We start from the raw sequence: 15,430 nt of genomic DNA on the forward strand, positions 1-15,430 counted from the left end.
TTAATTTTTTATGCTGGTACAAAATCGATTCGATGCTGTCTTAAGGGGAAGGGAAAAAAAAAAAAAAGGAGGAATGGGCAAAACAGCGCCTTTTGCTGCCGCGACGAAAAACCTCACCCACCAAGAACACTGCTTTGCAACCCACACTCATCAGAGTTCCAAGTCGGTGGTGACGGTGGTGTGCAGGGTGTCAGTCATCCTTCCATCCATCATCCATCATCGTCGCTTCCATTCATTGAGAGAGGATTTGCTTGCTTGCTCGCTTGCTCGCTTGCTCGCTGCTCCTCTTCCTCCCTGCTTCCTCGTTCCTTGAAGCAACGAGTCAGCAACAGCAGCACAACACTCGTTCTGTAGTGTGCTTGACGAGGGCCACCATCAAGCATGTCTGCGACGTCAATTGAGGACTTGTTGCAGACTCGTACGCAGCCCTTCACCGAGCACCAGGTTGGTGACACGACCGAGCACCGTGCGCTCTCCTGCGCTTTCTTGTGTGCTCGGTGCCACCGTGTTGTAGGCGAGCGCCTGAGTACCCGAACCCCGTGCATGCCACGTTCTGCCATATCGTCTCGCGACCTTCTCACCACAGCCCTACCGATCACATGGGTGCGCTCTTGCTGCAGACATGGGCTCTCATTGGCCAAGCCCTGGTTGCCCTGCACAGCTTAGATGACAGAGCGCTGCCTAAAGTCGCAATCACTCCCACCACAACAGGTGACAAGACCTTGTATGGCTGTGCATGGTCGTGTGTTGTGTGCGTGTGCACATGTGCGTGTGTACATGTGCGCGTGCGTCCCACTGTTTGGAAACGTGCCATCACCACTGCTGCTATCACTTCTGCTGCTGTTAACGACTGCTGCTGTCAACGACCGCTCATCAATTGTCGTTGCCTCGATGCTTGTCGTGTGGTCGGTCTTTCCCAGCTTTGGACACGAATGGCAAGCTTCACTTCTTCCAAGGTCTGTGTGATTCACACCCAAAAGCACACACACTCAAGCACGCAAGACAGTTACTTGGCCCGTGGTTTGCGTTGTTTCCTCCCCATCTCCCATCTTTGTGTTGCCCATCAGCTCACATCGCTGCTGCCTCCTCATTCATTTCTCGGTACAGCACGAAGCGCGCAGTCGCCACAGCATGCAGCATTTAACCCGCCAGAGCGTGTGCAGCTGTTGTCTGGCTCATACTCTCGTCGCGCCTGGGAGAATGTGAGACATGGCCTGTCTTTCCCGGCCAATCACACACGCACACACATACACACATACACAGACAAGTGTAATTGCGGGCCACTTGCGTGCTTGCGTTGTTTCCAACGGCTGTGTGCTCCATCCCTCTCACAGTGCTATATATATATATATATATGTATATATCTCTCTCACTCTCTCACACACACTCTCTCACACTCTCTCACTCTCACTCACACACACTCTCACTCACTCTCACTCACACACACACACACACACACACTCTCTCTCTCTCTCTCTCTCGCCAAAACGCAAATCGTTAGGCGCACATTTACTCGATTGGAATGCTGGCCTTCCATGTGCTGGACTTCATGTCCAGTGGTGCCGCTCCACCAGCGCTCTCGGAGGAGCTGGAGCAGTTGCTTGCAGGCATGACAGAGGACGACCCACGCCAAAGGGTCATGTGAGTCCCGTGTGCTGCCCTGCGCTGTGCTCGTTAGCAATGTCGTGCGGTGTGCACGGAGGCATGGACGACGTCTCATCCCTGTTCTGCTTCCGTCAGCGTGTCCCTTGCTTCCACCCGTATCCACGCACGCTGTTGACCTTTGAACCACCACCACCATTATCCATGCACTGCAGGATTGAGCGGCTGCGTCGTGTTGTTCGCGCCCACCGCATGCAACGCGACACGCCACAGTACTCCCTCACCCTCGCCACCATCGCCAAGCAGGCTATTGCGCGCACCCCAGCACAACTGCAGCAGCAGCAGCAGCAGCAACTGCGGGCAGACACGACCATGATGGCGCTGCGCTCGCCGCCGCAGCAGCAGCCGGTGGTGTCGACCGTGAACAGCGGGCACCGCGGTCCACCACCCAAAGCGACGCCGTCGATAGCCGCCAGCACCAACAACACCACCACGACCCCGCAGCGCATCGACCTCTCTGCCGCGCCCACGGCGACACCTGCCAGGGCGCACACCAACCACTTCAACTTCAACAACATCTTCAACAACATCAACAACATTCCGTCGCCTGCGCTGAGCCCGATCACGCCAGCAACGCCCTACACGCTGCGCACACGTGGCGAGGGCCCAACAGCACACGTGCACCTCCTCACGGGGGCAGTGCTGCAATACCCGACATACGCAAACACGTATGTACGCGACATCTTCCAGCTCGCCTGTCGTGCCTGTGGTCTTGTCGAATCGGCATACTTTGGCCTCTCACGCCGGCGGCCAGGTACACAACGGTGTGGGCTTGTGCGCATGTGTGTTTGTGGATGTGTGTGTGTGTGTGTGTGTGTGTGTGTGGATGTGTGGATGTGGATGTATGTGTGTGCGTGTGTTGCGCTCATGTCCTTCATGGTCATGGTCAATGCAACCTCGTTGCCTTTGTGAACCCTGCTCTGAATGTACTCCAAATGCCAGCTTGCATCCACACCCACCCACACACACACACACCCCCATCCACACACACACACACACACACACACGCACACGCACACACACCCATCCACACACACACACACACACACACACACACACACACACACACACACACACACACACACACACACACACACACACACACACACGCACGCACACACAGATTCACTGATTGAGACAGAGTTTCTTGACATGAGCAAGCGCATCTGGGATTACCACCCACCGGCCGGCCACAACAACCGCGATGGCAGCACACACTCTCGCACGCGCACACGTGCACGCACACGCAGCAAAGCGTCCAAGGGGTTATCGTCACCGTCATCATCATCATCGTCGCCATTGCCCGGTGGCCAGCGCGGCCGCGAAGACACCATCCAGCTCTTTTTCCGTGTCGAGTTTTATGTCGAGAACATTTCTTGTCTCGCCCTCGAGGCGACAAAACACATGTTTTACCTCCAGGTGCGTGTGTGTGTGTATTTGTCTGTGTGCATCTGCGTGTGAGTGCCTGCGTGTTATGAGTGTGAGTGCACGCATGCGCGTGTGTGCATTTGCTTGTGAAAGGCTTTACCTGCTTGTTTTTGTGTTTTCGTGCGGTTTAGTGTGTCAACATGTTGTGACGACCTTTATGTCACGGCAAACCTGATGTTCCATGACTTGGCAACCCTCACATGCTGTTTCCTCAAACACGCTTCCTCGCATGCTGTTTGTTCAAACACGCTTTGACACACTGTCACCGTCGCCACCGCCGGCCCCGCCGCCCCCGCAGCTGAAGCAAGATGTGTTGAACGGTCACATTGCGGTCGACACAGAGGCGGCCAAGCATCTCGCGTCGTATGCGCTGCAGGCGGACTTTGGCGACTACAGCCCCGTCACGCACGCCGGCCACTACTACGATGTTGCAGATTACTTCCCCCAGCCCGTCATCACCGCCCTCACAGCACAGGTTTGGTTTGGTGGCCGTGTCGCGTTTGTTGTCATCATGTGCTGTGCTGTGTTGCAATGGTGTGGCGGTTTGCGAGCCAGCACTGCAGCTCACACACACACACACACACACACACACACACACACACACACACACACACACATCGTGCGTGCGAGTGCAGATGATCCAGCGCGACATGCCTGCGCGCCACAACCGCCGGCGCGGGCTGACCCGCCCCCAGGCCGAGATTGCCTTCATGCGCCTCGCCCAGCGCCAGCCGCTCTTCGGCATCACATTCTACCGCGTTTTCCGCCGCATCCACCGCACAAACGTCCCGCACAAGCTGGGCATCTCCACGCGCGGCGTGCGGCTGACGGAGGATGTGGAGTACCGGCACCCCACCACCACGGGCTTTGCCTGGTCGGACCTCATCGAGCTCACGCTCAAGGGCCGCTGCATCCGCTTCAAGATCCCGCCCGGTGGTGGGCAGCAGCAGCAGAAGCAGTCGTCGCTGCTCGGCGGTCAGCAGGCGCCGGCGCACCACGCCGCCTCCCCGCACGCTGGTGGCCTCTCTTCTCCACGGTCCGGGCGCGCGCGCGTGATTGAGGTGCGATGCGCAACGGAGAGCGACGCGGAATACGTGCACCTGCGTTGCATTGCGCACCACAAGTTCTTCTTCCTCATGCGCCAGCGCCACCCCGAGCTCGGCTCCACCCTGCACACCAAGCAGTCCTCTCTTCACGGCCGCACGCCAGTGAAGAAGCCAACACAGCAGCAGCAGCCTGTGGAACAGCTGGACGGCGGCAGCGGTGCAGCTGCGCCCGTGAAGATGACCGCAACGGATGCAGGGGCCACTGGCCAACGCACTGCCGTCCCCGCCGACGTGGCGACGGCGTTTGAGTCGCGCCAGCAGCCGCTGCAGTCCGTGCGCAGGCTCCAGCAGGGCCAGCAGCAGGAGCAACAGCAGCGTGAGCACGCACGGGAGGAGCATGTGCTTGATTTGCAGGCAGCAGGTGACGATGGTGATGAGGGTGATGGCGACGTGTTTGTAACGCTGGAGAACGACCACATGGACGAGGCTGTGGATCCATCGCAGATCACCACAAACTTTGAAGAGCCGCAGGTGGTGCAGGGCTCCCTGTTTGGTCACCTCCTCCCCACGGCTACTGGGACTGGCGGCGGCGGTGATACCGATACTGGGCGGCAACAACAACAGCAGCAGCAGCAGCAGCAGCAGCAGCAGCAGCAGCAGCAGCAGCAGCAGCAGCCGTCATCGCCTTCGTCTGGTGTGCAGCGGATTGTGCTGCGCAAAGCGAGCGAAAGTCTCGGCTTCAGCGTCGCTGGCGAAGGGCTCGTGAAGCAGATCAAACCAGGCGGGCCCGCAGCAACAGAGGGCACGCTGCGCAAGGGCCACCAAATCATCGCCGTAAGTGCCCCCTTACTGGTGTGCTGTCAACCTCATGCGTCTCCTCGTTGCCGTGTACATATTCGTTGGGTTGAGTGGTTGGTTGTGACGTTTGTGCACGCGAGTTATTGAACATTATTCTGCGTGGTTATTTTTACGCCACGGGTCCTGTTCATATTTTGTGAGATTTCATTCCACGCTGTCCCAACGCTTTGCTTCTGAACTGGCACATACACACAATCACATGCACACAACACATACATACCATACATACACACATCCACATGCACACAACACATACATACCATACATATACACATTCACATGCACACAACAACATACATACACATACACACACGTATGCAGGTGAACGGTGTGGATGTGTCGACGTACTCGCATGAGCAGCTTGTGGATGTGTTGCGTGCGGCGCCAGTGCGTGTTGTGCTGGACGTGCGACAAACAACACCGCAACAGCGCGCAAAGAAACTGCAGAAGAAGAAAGCGCGCGACAAACTGCTGCAGAACCGCCCGCCACCACAAACGTCCGAGGACGAGGACGATGGTGCTGCTGCTGGCGACGGTCCCACCAGCAGCAGCGGAGATGGCAGCGGCAGCACCGAGCGGCTGAAGGAGAACGGACGAAACGGTGCAAGCGCGCGCCGCAGTCGCCCGAGCAAGCCGTCATCGGCGTCAGTCTCCTCGGGTGCAAACGCGGCCAATTCGCGGCCACGGCGCACCAACGCAGGGCGCGATGGAGAGGAGAACGTCTCTGATGAGGGCGGCGCTGTGTCGTCGGACACGCGCACACCAACGCCATCCACCGTGACGTCGTCGCCAACAGAGCAAGAGATTCCCCTGCACCCGCCCGTCTCGCTCACGTGCACACGCGGCCTTGTGGACGCGGTGCACGTGCGCAGGGAGAATGGCCAACTGGGCCTGTTTGTGTGCGGCGGCAGCGATACGGGCATGGGCGGGATCTTCGTGGAGCGGATTGTGAAGGACTCACCGGTTGATTTGTCCGATTTGCACGTCAGCGACCGCCTCCTCTCCGTCAACGGCATTTCCCTCATGGTGCGTTGCTGGTCATGTGTTGTTCGCGCATGCATGCAGGCTGTGTGTTCATGTTTTATGTGCGTAAACACGGACGTTTTTGTGTGTGTGTGTGTGTGTGTGTGTGTGTGTGTGTGTCTTGTTTGTGTGCGGGTTTGTGTGTGTGTGTGTGTGTGCTTGTGTGAATGTGCGTCTGGGTTGAAGGGGAGGAATGGCTTAAGTTTCTGCGCAATGCGTACATCTCCGTCCTTGCTCATGCGCGCTGCTTCTCGTGTTCATTGTCTCGTGTCGTTCATGCAACAGGACCTGAAGCACAAGGAGGCACTGATGGTGTTGAAGAGCGTGGGCGACGAATTTGAGTTTGAGGTGCAGCGGATTGGGCGGAGCCAGTGGCGCACGCTGGTGCAGGACCTGCGCACCGTGCACGAGGCGAAGCGGCGCAAGGCGAGGGAGATGCGGGAGAGGGAGTTGAAGGCAAAGGAAGCAGGGGCAGCAAAGGAACAGGCGCAGAGCGAAACAACTGCTGAGGGGCATCACAACCTCAAGCAGCAGCAGCACCAACAAGTGCAACAACAACAACAACAACAACAACAACAACAACAACAACAACAACAACAACAACAACAACAACAACAACAACAACAACAACAACAACAACAACAACAACACCGAGCGGAAGAGTCGCGTCCAGTGTCAACTCAGGCCGAGCAGGCAGCGAGCGCGGCCGCTTCAACCGCACCAGCGCAGGAGGCGGACACGGCACAGCCAGGGGAGCACCCCACTCAACAACAACAGCAACAGGAACAGGAACAGCAACAGGAACAGCAACAGGAACAGCAACAGGAGCAAGAACCACAAGAGCACGAACAACACGAACAAGAACAAGAGCAGCGGCAGCAGCCGCCGCCGCCGCAACAACAGCAGCAGCAACAGCTGATGATGGTGACGCTGGAAAAGGAAACCTCCGAGCAAGGTCTCGGCTTCTCCATCCGCGGCGGCACAGACAAAGGCAACAACCCCATCTGTGTTCGACGTGTGCAGGAAGGATCACTCGCAGACAAATGCGGGCAGTTGCATCCAGGGGACCTCATTGTGGCCGTCAATGACACACCCCTCCACGGGATGAAGCACGCCGAAGCACTCACCACCCTGCGGTCTGCTGGCCAAGTCGTCACGCTCGCTCTCCGCCCAGGCGGTAAACGAAGACGCGCATCCAAAGACACACCACAGCAGCAGCAGCAACAACAACATCAGCAAGGAGTTGACAGCGCGAACGCGGGTGCGTCGGTATCAATTGTGCGACCGGTTGCCAGGCGCGCAAGTGCCGGCAATGAAGCAGATGCCGCTCAACCACAGCAGCAGCAGGCCGTTGTGGGCAATGGGCTTGAGGTGATTGTGACGCCTGCGGTGACGGAGGAGCGGACAGCGCCATCGCCTGTGCCGGGGTATCGTGGCGAGGGCATGGTCCTGACAGTGACCATCCCGCCATCCACCAGCTACGGGTTTGGCGTGAAGGGAGGGCTTGGGTCTCCTCGCGGCCTGTACGTGCGGCGCATTGACGAGAGCGGGGTCGCCTTCAAGGCCGGTCTGCGACAGGATGATGTGCTGCTGGCCATCAACGGCGACCCCACAGAGACGCTCACGCATGTGGAGGCGCGACACAAGCTGAAGAGCCTCTCAGGCAGCGTTGCCCTGAAGGTGTGGCGCCCACAGGGCCCAGACGCCATCATTGCAAAGCGCTCGCGCGCAACAACGCAGCAGGCCGGTGTCAGCACCAACACCAGCGGTGCAGCCGTGGATGGAGGTCAGGCAGCGGCGAGTGACGCGAACTCACAGAACGCACACAGTGTGCCTTCAGCATCTACACAAGCCAACGCAGCCCCAGCAGCAACAACAACAGCAGCAGCAACCACAGCAACGGATACGGAGGGATCCAAGCATGCCCCTCAACATCACCAAAAGGACGATGTCGACACTTCACAAGTGCCGCTTCGTCGCCAGCAGCAGCAGCAGCAGCAGCAGCAGCAGAGGGTGCGGCCGCGAGAGACGGACGCGGTGGCGCTCTGGCGACGACGAGCGAGCGGTGAAATCCAGGGCTCCGAGTACGTGGTGAGCTTGGAGAAGGGCACGAACGGGCTCGGCATCAGTCTCTCTGGCGCCGTTGTTGATGGGCAGACGCTCATCACCATCAAGCACGTGTATGCTGAAGGGTCCGCTGGTACGGATGGCCGCATTGCTGCTGGCGATCACCTCCTCACCGTCAACTCCCAGTCCCTGCAGGACCGCACGCCCCAGGATGCGGTGCAGCTGTTTGCGCAGATGTCTGGGCGCGTTGTGCTGACGCTGTGGACGCCCCGCTCAAAGGCGGAGGTGGAGCGCACGCGGACACACCGGTTTGCGGGGCCCGTCGTGCTCGAAGCCGGAGACAGCAGCACAGACGACGCTGCCAGCGACACGTTTGCTGATGACGATGACGACCGTGACGGTGGTGCAAAGGGTACTGGTGATGGTGGCGATGTGTTGGAGGAGGATGCTGAGAGCCCAAGCACATCGGAGGAAGAGGGCAAGGCCGCCGCAACAGCGACGCAAGCCAAGCAGCAAGGCAAGGAGCAAGGAGCAGCGGGCACCACAAGCGCAGACTCCAAACCGAGTGAATCATCCCGCGGGCGTGCATTGCCACCGCTCCCACCTGTGACCACAGCAGCATCAACAGCTGCCCCTGACACGCCCCAAGAGCAAGATAACAAGCACGCGGCCCAGCCGAACGGCCATGTCGCTGCCGCCAACCGCAGCGATTGCGATGCTGAAGACGACGACGAGGAGGAGGAGCTTGATGTTGACGCTGACAGTGATGATGGTGCGGACGTTGGCGATGGTGGTGAGCTGCCTGAGCTGCCAACTTCAGCGCCGCCACCGCTGCCGCCGCCCGCGGATGTGTCGACGTCGTCATTGCGGGTATTGGACGAAGATGGGGATGAAGAGCTCGTCAGCAGCAGAGACGGCCGGCAGGGGCAACAGACGCAGCATGATCAGGCGGAGCGCGCAGACGCAGCATGCGACAGCGGCAGCAACGTCGCCGCAGCGGCAGCAGACGTTGCTGGTCCGCAGCCGGACAGTGACGTGAACGTGAACACCGTCAATGTCAACATCGACGACGACGACGACGACGACGATGATGATGATGGGTCGGAGTTGGACGTTGACGACGAGTTTACGTTTTCGGACGAGGACGATTTGCTGCCGGATGAATCCGCACCTTCGTCCCGCGTTGCATCGCGACAGCAGAGTGTGCACACGCTGACGCCGTCGCTGCCGACTGGCGGGCCAACACCACTACCCATGTCGCCGGCGCAGCTGACGCAGCAGCAGCAGCGCGAGGCAGCACGCGGGGACGGCGCAGGGAAGACGCGCGCAAAGCAGTGGGCAGAGGAGAGCATGAAGGCCAAGGAGGACGCCGCCGCGAACAGGCGCGTGAGCAACGAGGAGCTGATGAGTCATCTCTATCAGAGCGTCACACAGGAGAATGAGACGCAGTTTTACGAGCAGGTGCGCGCGCAGTGCAAGGCGCTTCTTCCTGAGACGACGATCAACGACGCCATGGTCCGCAAGTACCGCGACGTGGCTACAGCACTCTCTGCGGCTGTCAAGGACAAGCTTCCCGTCCGCGAATACCAAGAGCTCAGGCAACGCTCATACTCGGTGTGTGTGTATGTGTGTGTATGTGTGTGTGTGTGTTGCGCGGGTGAGTGCGCGTCATGCGCGTATGCACACGTGTGAATGCGAATGGAGTGCATACACGTAACGATTTCCTTCTCTTTTATAGCTGGTTGGCCCGAGAAAGCCTGCTCCACTCACGTGTTGACATCTGCCTCCTGCATTGTCGTTTGTGTGTGTGTGTGTGTGTGTGTGTGTGTGTGTGTGTGTGTGTGTGTGTGTGTGTGTGTGTGTGTGTGTGTGTGTTGTTTCCTCTGCTCTGTGTCAATGCAGTGCACGTATTCGACAGGGCAGCAGCACCGCGCCCACAACCGCTACCGGGACATGCTTCCGTGCGACAAGACGCGTGTGCAGCTTTCCGACGGGGAGTACATCAACGCCAACCGCGTGCAGCTGAGCAGCGGCAGCAGCGGCGTTGCAACAGATGTCATCATCTCGCAAGGTCCCGTGGCCACGTCCACGCCCCGCTTCTGGCAGATGGTGTTTGAGGCGCGCTCGCCCGTGATTGTGATGCTGACGGCGGAGGTGGAGAAGGGGACGGTCAAGTGCCATTCGTACTGGCCGCCGCGACGCAAGAAGAAGTACGAGTTTGGCGATTTCGTGATTGAGAACATCAACACGAAGCGCGCCGTCCACTTTGTCGTGTCCACGCTTCGCGTCACGCACAAGAAAACACAGGAGGTGAGGCAGCAGTTGCGTTGCGTGAAGATGTAGTTGTGTGTTGGTGAACTTGTATGTTCGTGTGGCGTGTACCTCTGTGTGTACGTGCGTGTGTTCGTGTGGACAACACTTCTTGTTGTGCACACTGTGAAACGCTCACGTACAAATTATGGTTCTTCGCCTGCACACAACACAACACAACACAAACACACACACACACACACAACACAAACAAACACACACACAACACAAACAAACACACACACACACACATACACACAGGAGCACACGGTGACACACCTGCGCATGATTGGATGGCCGGACCACGGTGTACCGCAGAACACGACGTCCATCCTAACTTGCCTGGAGGAGTGTCGTGTGTTCCGTGGGGCGAGCACAGCACCGCCCGTCATCCACTGCAGCGCCGGCATTGGGCGGTCAGGCGTGTTTGCTGCCCTGCTCTTCTTCCAGCAGGCGATGCTGCAGCCCATGCGGCCGCTGGAGGTTGTGGCAAACGAGGACTACAGTCACGAGGTGCGAGGCTCAATTGACTGGCTGCAAACCGTTTCGTCTGGTCCTGGGGGGGGGGGGAGGGGTGTTGGTCGACGGTTGGGCCTGACGTTTTGCATTTCTCTTCTTGCGTACGTGCCTGTGTTCGCCACCTGCTTTTCGTTTCCAGCCTTCATGCATTTGGCTAATGCTGCGTACGTTGACGTTTGTGTGTTCGCGATGCTTCAGACGGTTCCGTTGAAAGATGTTGTTGTGCAGTTGCGTGAGGGCCGTCACCATCGCGTCGTCCAGACAACGGTCTGTGTGTGTGTGTGTGTGTGTGTGTGTGTGTGTGTGTGTGTGTGTGTGTGTGTGTGTGTGTGTGTGTGTGTGTCGGTGTGTGTGTGTGTGTGTGTGTGTGTGTGTGTCGGTGTGTGTGTGTGTCGGTGTGTGTGTGTGTGTGTGTGTGTGTGTGTGTCGGTGTGTGTGTGTTGCTCTGCGTGTATGTATATGTGTGTTGTGCCTGTGCCCGTGTACAAATGTGTGTGGTACTCTGTTGATTCACGCGTGGTATAATGTATGATGTTCTGGATGTTGGTGCTGCAGGATCAGTATCGGTTCTTGTACTCAGCGTGCGCGGATTTGCTGACAAGCATGGCAGATGCCAGATCATGACCTGGGACGCTGCGCTGCGTGTGTGTGTGTGTGTGTCTATGTGTGTGTGTGTGTCTGTATCTGTGTGTCTATGTGTCTGTGTCTGTACAACTGTGTGTTTGTAGAACTGTGTGTCAGCGTGTGTTTGTGCTGCCCTCTTGCCACACACACGCACCCACCCAGACACACACACACTCTCTCTCTTGTTGTTCTTCTTGACTTGTGTCTCGGGCATATTTTGCGCGTTACCATTGCTGTGCTGTGTTCCGTTTCCTCCTTGTACATACCATACCCCCTTTATTTGCCCTTGGTTTGAGTCTTTTCACATGATGCCGTTTCGTCCCACATGCTCGTTTCATTGAGAAATATGACAACACGAGCCGTGATGTGTGATGTTGTCATCACACAAACGAAGCAACGATGAAAGAGAACCAGCACTGTTGCGACACACACCCAGACACACACACACACACACACACACACACACACACACACACACACACACACACACACATGCATGCCAAGAAAGTGCTGCTGCATCCCTCATGCTGTTGATGATGCCGGAGCCTGACCCGCAACCTCTTCCTCCTTCATCATATCCATGGCCTTGACTGGGGCCTCCACAGGCGTGGGCGAGCGCTCCCACACCTGAATGTACGACTCCGAGAGCGTAATCATCTCCGGAAGCATGTCCACCACGTGCAGGTCTTGGATCTCAAACCACTTCTTGGAACCCTGCCATGGTTGATGCGCAGCAGTTGTAAGGGGTACAAGCGTATCGTGAGCACTACTGTGCGCTGTCTCGGATTTTCGCACGCATCCACAACAACATGCAATAGTCATGCAACGCAGCAAAATGCCACGCGGACACACACACACACACACACACACACACACACACACACATACACACATACACACACACACACACCAACACACACCTACCTTGTGATGGACGTGCGCGCGGTATGTTCCCTTGCCCGGACCGGGCAGGCCATCGTGCACAATGTTGGCGAGAAGATCAAACTGGTACGAGTCACCGGACTCTTTGTCCTCCTCCGCAATGTAATCGCTCAAGTCAACGTTCCTGGAAGCATGGGAGGTGCAAGAGAGAAAAGAGAGCGCAGTGGAAAGCAACCATATCAGTACGCGGCGGGTGGGTTGTACAACACATGAACCCACGCAAACACTAGCACACACTCAACCAACACAAACACACGCACACCAATCAAACAAACAACACCTCACGCACGCGCGAAAAATGCGGGGTCTTACTTGACGGGGAAGTTGACAATGGTTGGATTCTTCTCAACAAAGAAAGTGTTCTTTGTGAAGCGTTTGATGTGCATGATGAGGTACTTGGGCAGCGTCTTCAGCCGAAATGTCTTCATGACCGTGTCCTTGTACGTCTTGTACTCGTGCGAAGACACGCCGTCAAACTTGTTCAGCAGCTCAAACAGCGCAACCTGCCCGCGGTGTGTGTGTGTGTGTGTGTGTGTGTGTGTGTGTGTGTATGTGTGTGTGTGTGTGAATGATGGTACGCCATAACAGCATACGGGCTATGCGACCATCAATCGTGCAAGCAAGTGCACAGGAAACACGGAGCATGACAGCTATTCCCTGCGTACCTGTGGAATGACGTTCTGCTGCAATTCGTCGTGGAAGAGCGGCGCTGGCGGGAGATCGAGGCCGAGAAACATGTACTCAATCTCGGTCGTCTTTGCTGCACGCGAGCAGTGGCGGGGATGAACTCACGTGAGGGAAGCAAGTCATGATGATGATGATGATGATGATGATGATGATGATGATGATGATGATGATGATGATGATGATGATGATGATGATGATGATGATGATGATGATGATGATGATGATGATGATGATGATGATGATGATGATGATGATGATGATGATGATGATAATGATGAACAGCAAACGAGACAGAGCGACCACAAGAGGAGGCGCAACACAGGTTGTTGCACAGCACGAACGAGTTTGCATACATCATACATCACACGCAAAGCACAAACCACACCTACAACACGCCTATATCACCAACTCACGTTTGTACTCTTCTGCGTTTGGGTCGATGCGGATGTTGGCCACCTCCTGCATGTCCTGTGTGGGCGGCAGCTTCCGTGACGTCACCAGCATCTTGCCCTGAAGAGAGGGGGAAGCATGAGTCAGAAGAAGAGCGGGTCTCATAGTGGGGGCGGGACGAAGGGGACGCATGGTACACACCCGACGTGCACATGTGTTTACAAGGCGTCTCCTCGTTGCTGCTGTCTTGTGCTGGGTGTGGGGACTGTACAGCACCACGCAACACAAAACAAACAGGCATCTACGTGCAGACACTCATTGGCACGCAAAAGTGTCCAACCTTGAAAGTGTCGCTGATGACGGTGTGTCCGTGCTTGCTGAGTTTGGCGTCGAGTGTGTTGAGGAGCCAGGACAGCAGGCGAATGGGATCGCTCTGATGATGGCAGCAACAGCACGGTCGTCGTGGTGGCGGCACGATGAGATTTGATGCGGCGCATGAGACGACGGGGAGCCACAAGCTCTGAAAACGAAGCACCCACGCACGCGGGCAACAAAATACACGCACGCGTGTGGAAGGGGGGTACACACCTGTTCTGTGATGCGAAATTGCTTCTTGCTGGATGTTGTGATGGCCTGAAGAAACTCGTGTGGCGACACGTGACCCTTGAATGCTTTCGGGTTGTTCACTTTGCGGATCAGATCACCCACTGCGTGCGTGTGTATGTGTGTGTGTGTGTGTGTGTGTGTGTGTGTGTGTCAAGTCGTGTCGTAAGATGTCTAATAGCTACTCGGCCACGTCAGCTAAGGACCAACACACGGACACCAGAGGCAGCACATATCATGTCAAGCGCAACGCACTTGTTTGGACGAGGCGGTCGCGAATGCGGCGAGTGTTGGTGGTGTCGAGGAAGAAGTTGCGAAACGGAGCAACGCGGTTCAGCGTCTGAACACACACACACACACACATGTGCACACACACACACACATGTACACACACACACATGTACACACACAGACACACACACACATATTGTCCCACACACACACATGTACACACACACACACACACCCAACATACATCCACGCGCAACACAATAGTGGGAGTGAGCAAGCGACAAGGGCGTTGCGCAAAGTGCGTTGAGGAAGCATACACCGAACGTGCAGAGAGACAAAGAGAGGAAACGCACCTGCACAACGACGTTGACGTAATCGTTGGCTTTGATGTTGTTCAAACCAACCACGCCTGCAGCGAAGCGACAAGGAGTACATGAGATGGCGAACCACACAGCAAGGGGTAAACGACAGCAACACGTGAGAAAAACGTCTGCATCAGTTGTCACGCACACACACACACACACACCTGGCAGGTATCTGGTGCCATCGAGGGCGCGAGAGTATTTGCCAATCTCGTCCATCTTCGCAATGTAGTCCTTGGAGTACACGGGGTACAGCACAAACTGCACGAAGATGCAATGAAGACGCAACCGTGTGCAAGTAAGAAAAGAGTGGGGGAGGCGGAGAGGTGGATGAATGAGGAGGTAAGTTCGATCGCATCAACAAAGACACGCATGCACACACATGAGCACCATCAAGCTATTGAAGGTAGTGTCCTTTGGACAGGAAGCACAATCCCTTCTCACAAACTAATCATCATACACGCAAGCACACACAAAACAGACCTTGATGTCATCCAGAGCGCTGTCAATGACTTCATAGTTGTCGGGCAAGCAGTAGAACTGTGCAACAGAAAACACAAACACAAACACACACACACACACACACACACACACACACACACACACACACACACACACACACACACACACACACACACACACACACACACACACACACACACACACACACACACACAC

General features: G+C 56.6%; 2 protein-coding genes across 2 annotated transcripts in view; one reads left to right on the plus strand and one right to left on the minus strand.

Moving 5' to 3' along the window:
• Positions 1 to 76: 76 nt before the first annotated feature.
• On the plus strand, positions 77 to 11,895 carry PTSG_04703 (uncharacterized protein). The gene is made up of 15 exons (XM_004993968.1): positions 77 to 444; positions 621 to 711; positions 921 to 956; positions 1,108 to 1,202; positions 1,502 to 1,641; positions 1,818 to 2,416; positions 2,786 to 3,081; positions 3,389 to 3,565; positions 3,726 to 4,970; positions 5,316 to 6,020; positions 6,303 to 9,698; positions 9,987 to 10,394; positions 10,656 to 10,907; positions 11,112 to 11,180; positions 11,469 to 11,895. Exons 1-15 carry the CDS (start codon positions 382 to 384, stop codon positions 11,535 to 11,537), a joined length of 7,641 nt encoding a protein of 2,546 aa, XP_004994025.1. The 5' UTR covers positions 77 to 381; the 3' UTR covers positions 11,538 to 11,895.
• A 91-nt stretch (positions 11,896 to 11,986) lies between these two features.
• The window catches only part of PTSG_04704 (U4/U6.U5 tri-snRNP-associated protein 2), a 4,766-nt gene continuing 1,322 nt past the window's right edge, over positions 11,987 to 15,430 (minus strand). Inside the window, exons 3-13 of the mRNA XM_004993969.1 lie at positions 15,236 to 15,292; positions 14,917 to 15,013; positions 14,744 to 14,799; positions 14,415 to 14,499; positions 14,145 to 14,263; positions 13,897 to 13,989; positions 13,580 to 13,676; positions 13,145 to 13,239; positions 12,792 to 12,982; positions 12,462 to 12,603; positions 11,987 to 12,251 (exon numbers count right to left, since the gene is read on the minus strand). Coding sequence (XP_004994026.1) covers positions 12,060 to 12,251; positions 12,462 to 12,603; positions 12,792 to 12,982; positions 13,145 to 13,239; positions 13,580 to 13,676; positions 13,897 to 13,989; positions 14,145 to 14,263; positions 14,415 to 14,499; positions 14,744 to 14,799; positions 14,917 to 15,013; positions 15,236 to 15,292 — 1,224 coding nt within the window. The 3' untranslated portion in view covers positions 11,987 to 12,059. The remainder of the gene's footprint in view (positions 12,252 to 12,461; positions 12,604 to 12,791; positions 12,983 to 13,144; positions 13,240 to 13,579; positions 13,677 to 13,896; positions 13,990 to 14,144; positions 14,264 to 14,414; positions 14,500 to 14,743; positions 14,800 to 14,916; positions 15,014 to 15,235; positions 15,293 to 15,430) is intronic.

Source organism: Salpingoeca rosetta (assembly GCF_000188695.1).
Source record: "Salpingoeca rosetta unplaced genomic scaffold supercont1.11, whole genome shotgun sequence".
Taxonomy (NCBI): domain Eukaryota; class Choanoflagellata; order Craspedida; family Salpingoecidae; genus Salpingoeca; species Salpingoeca rosetta.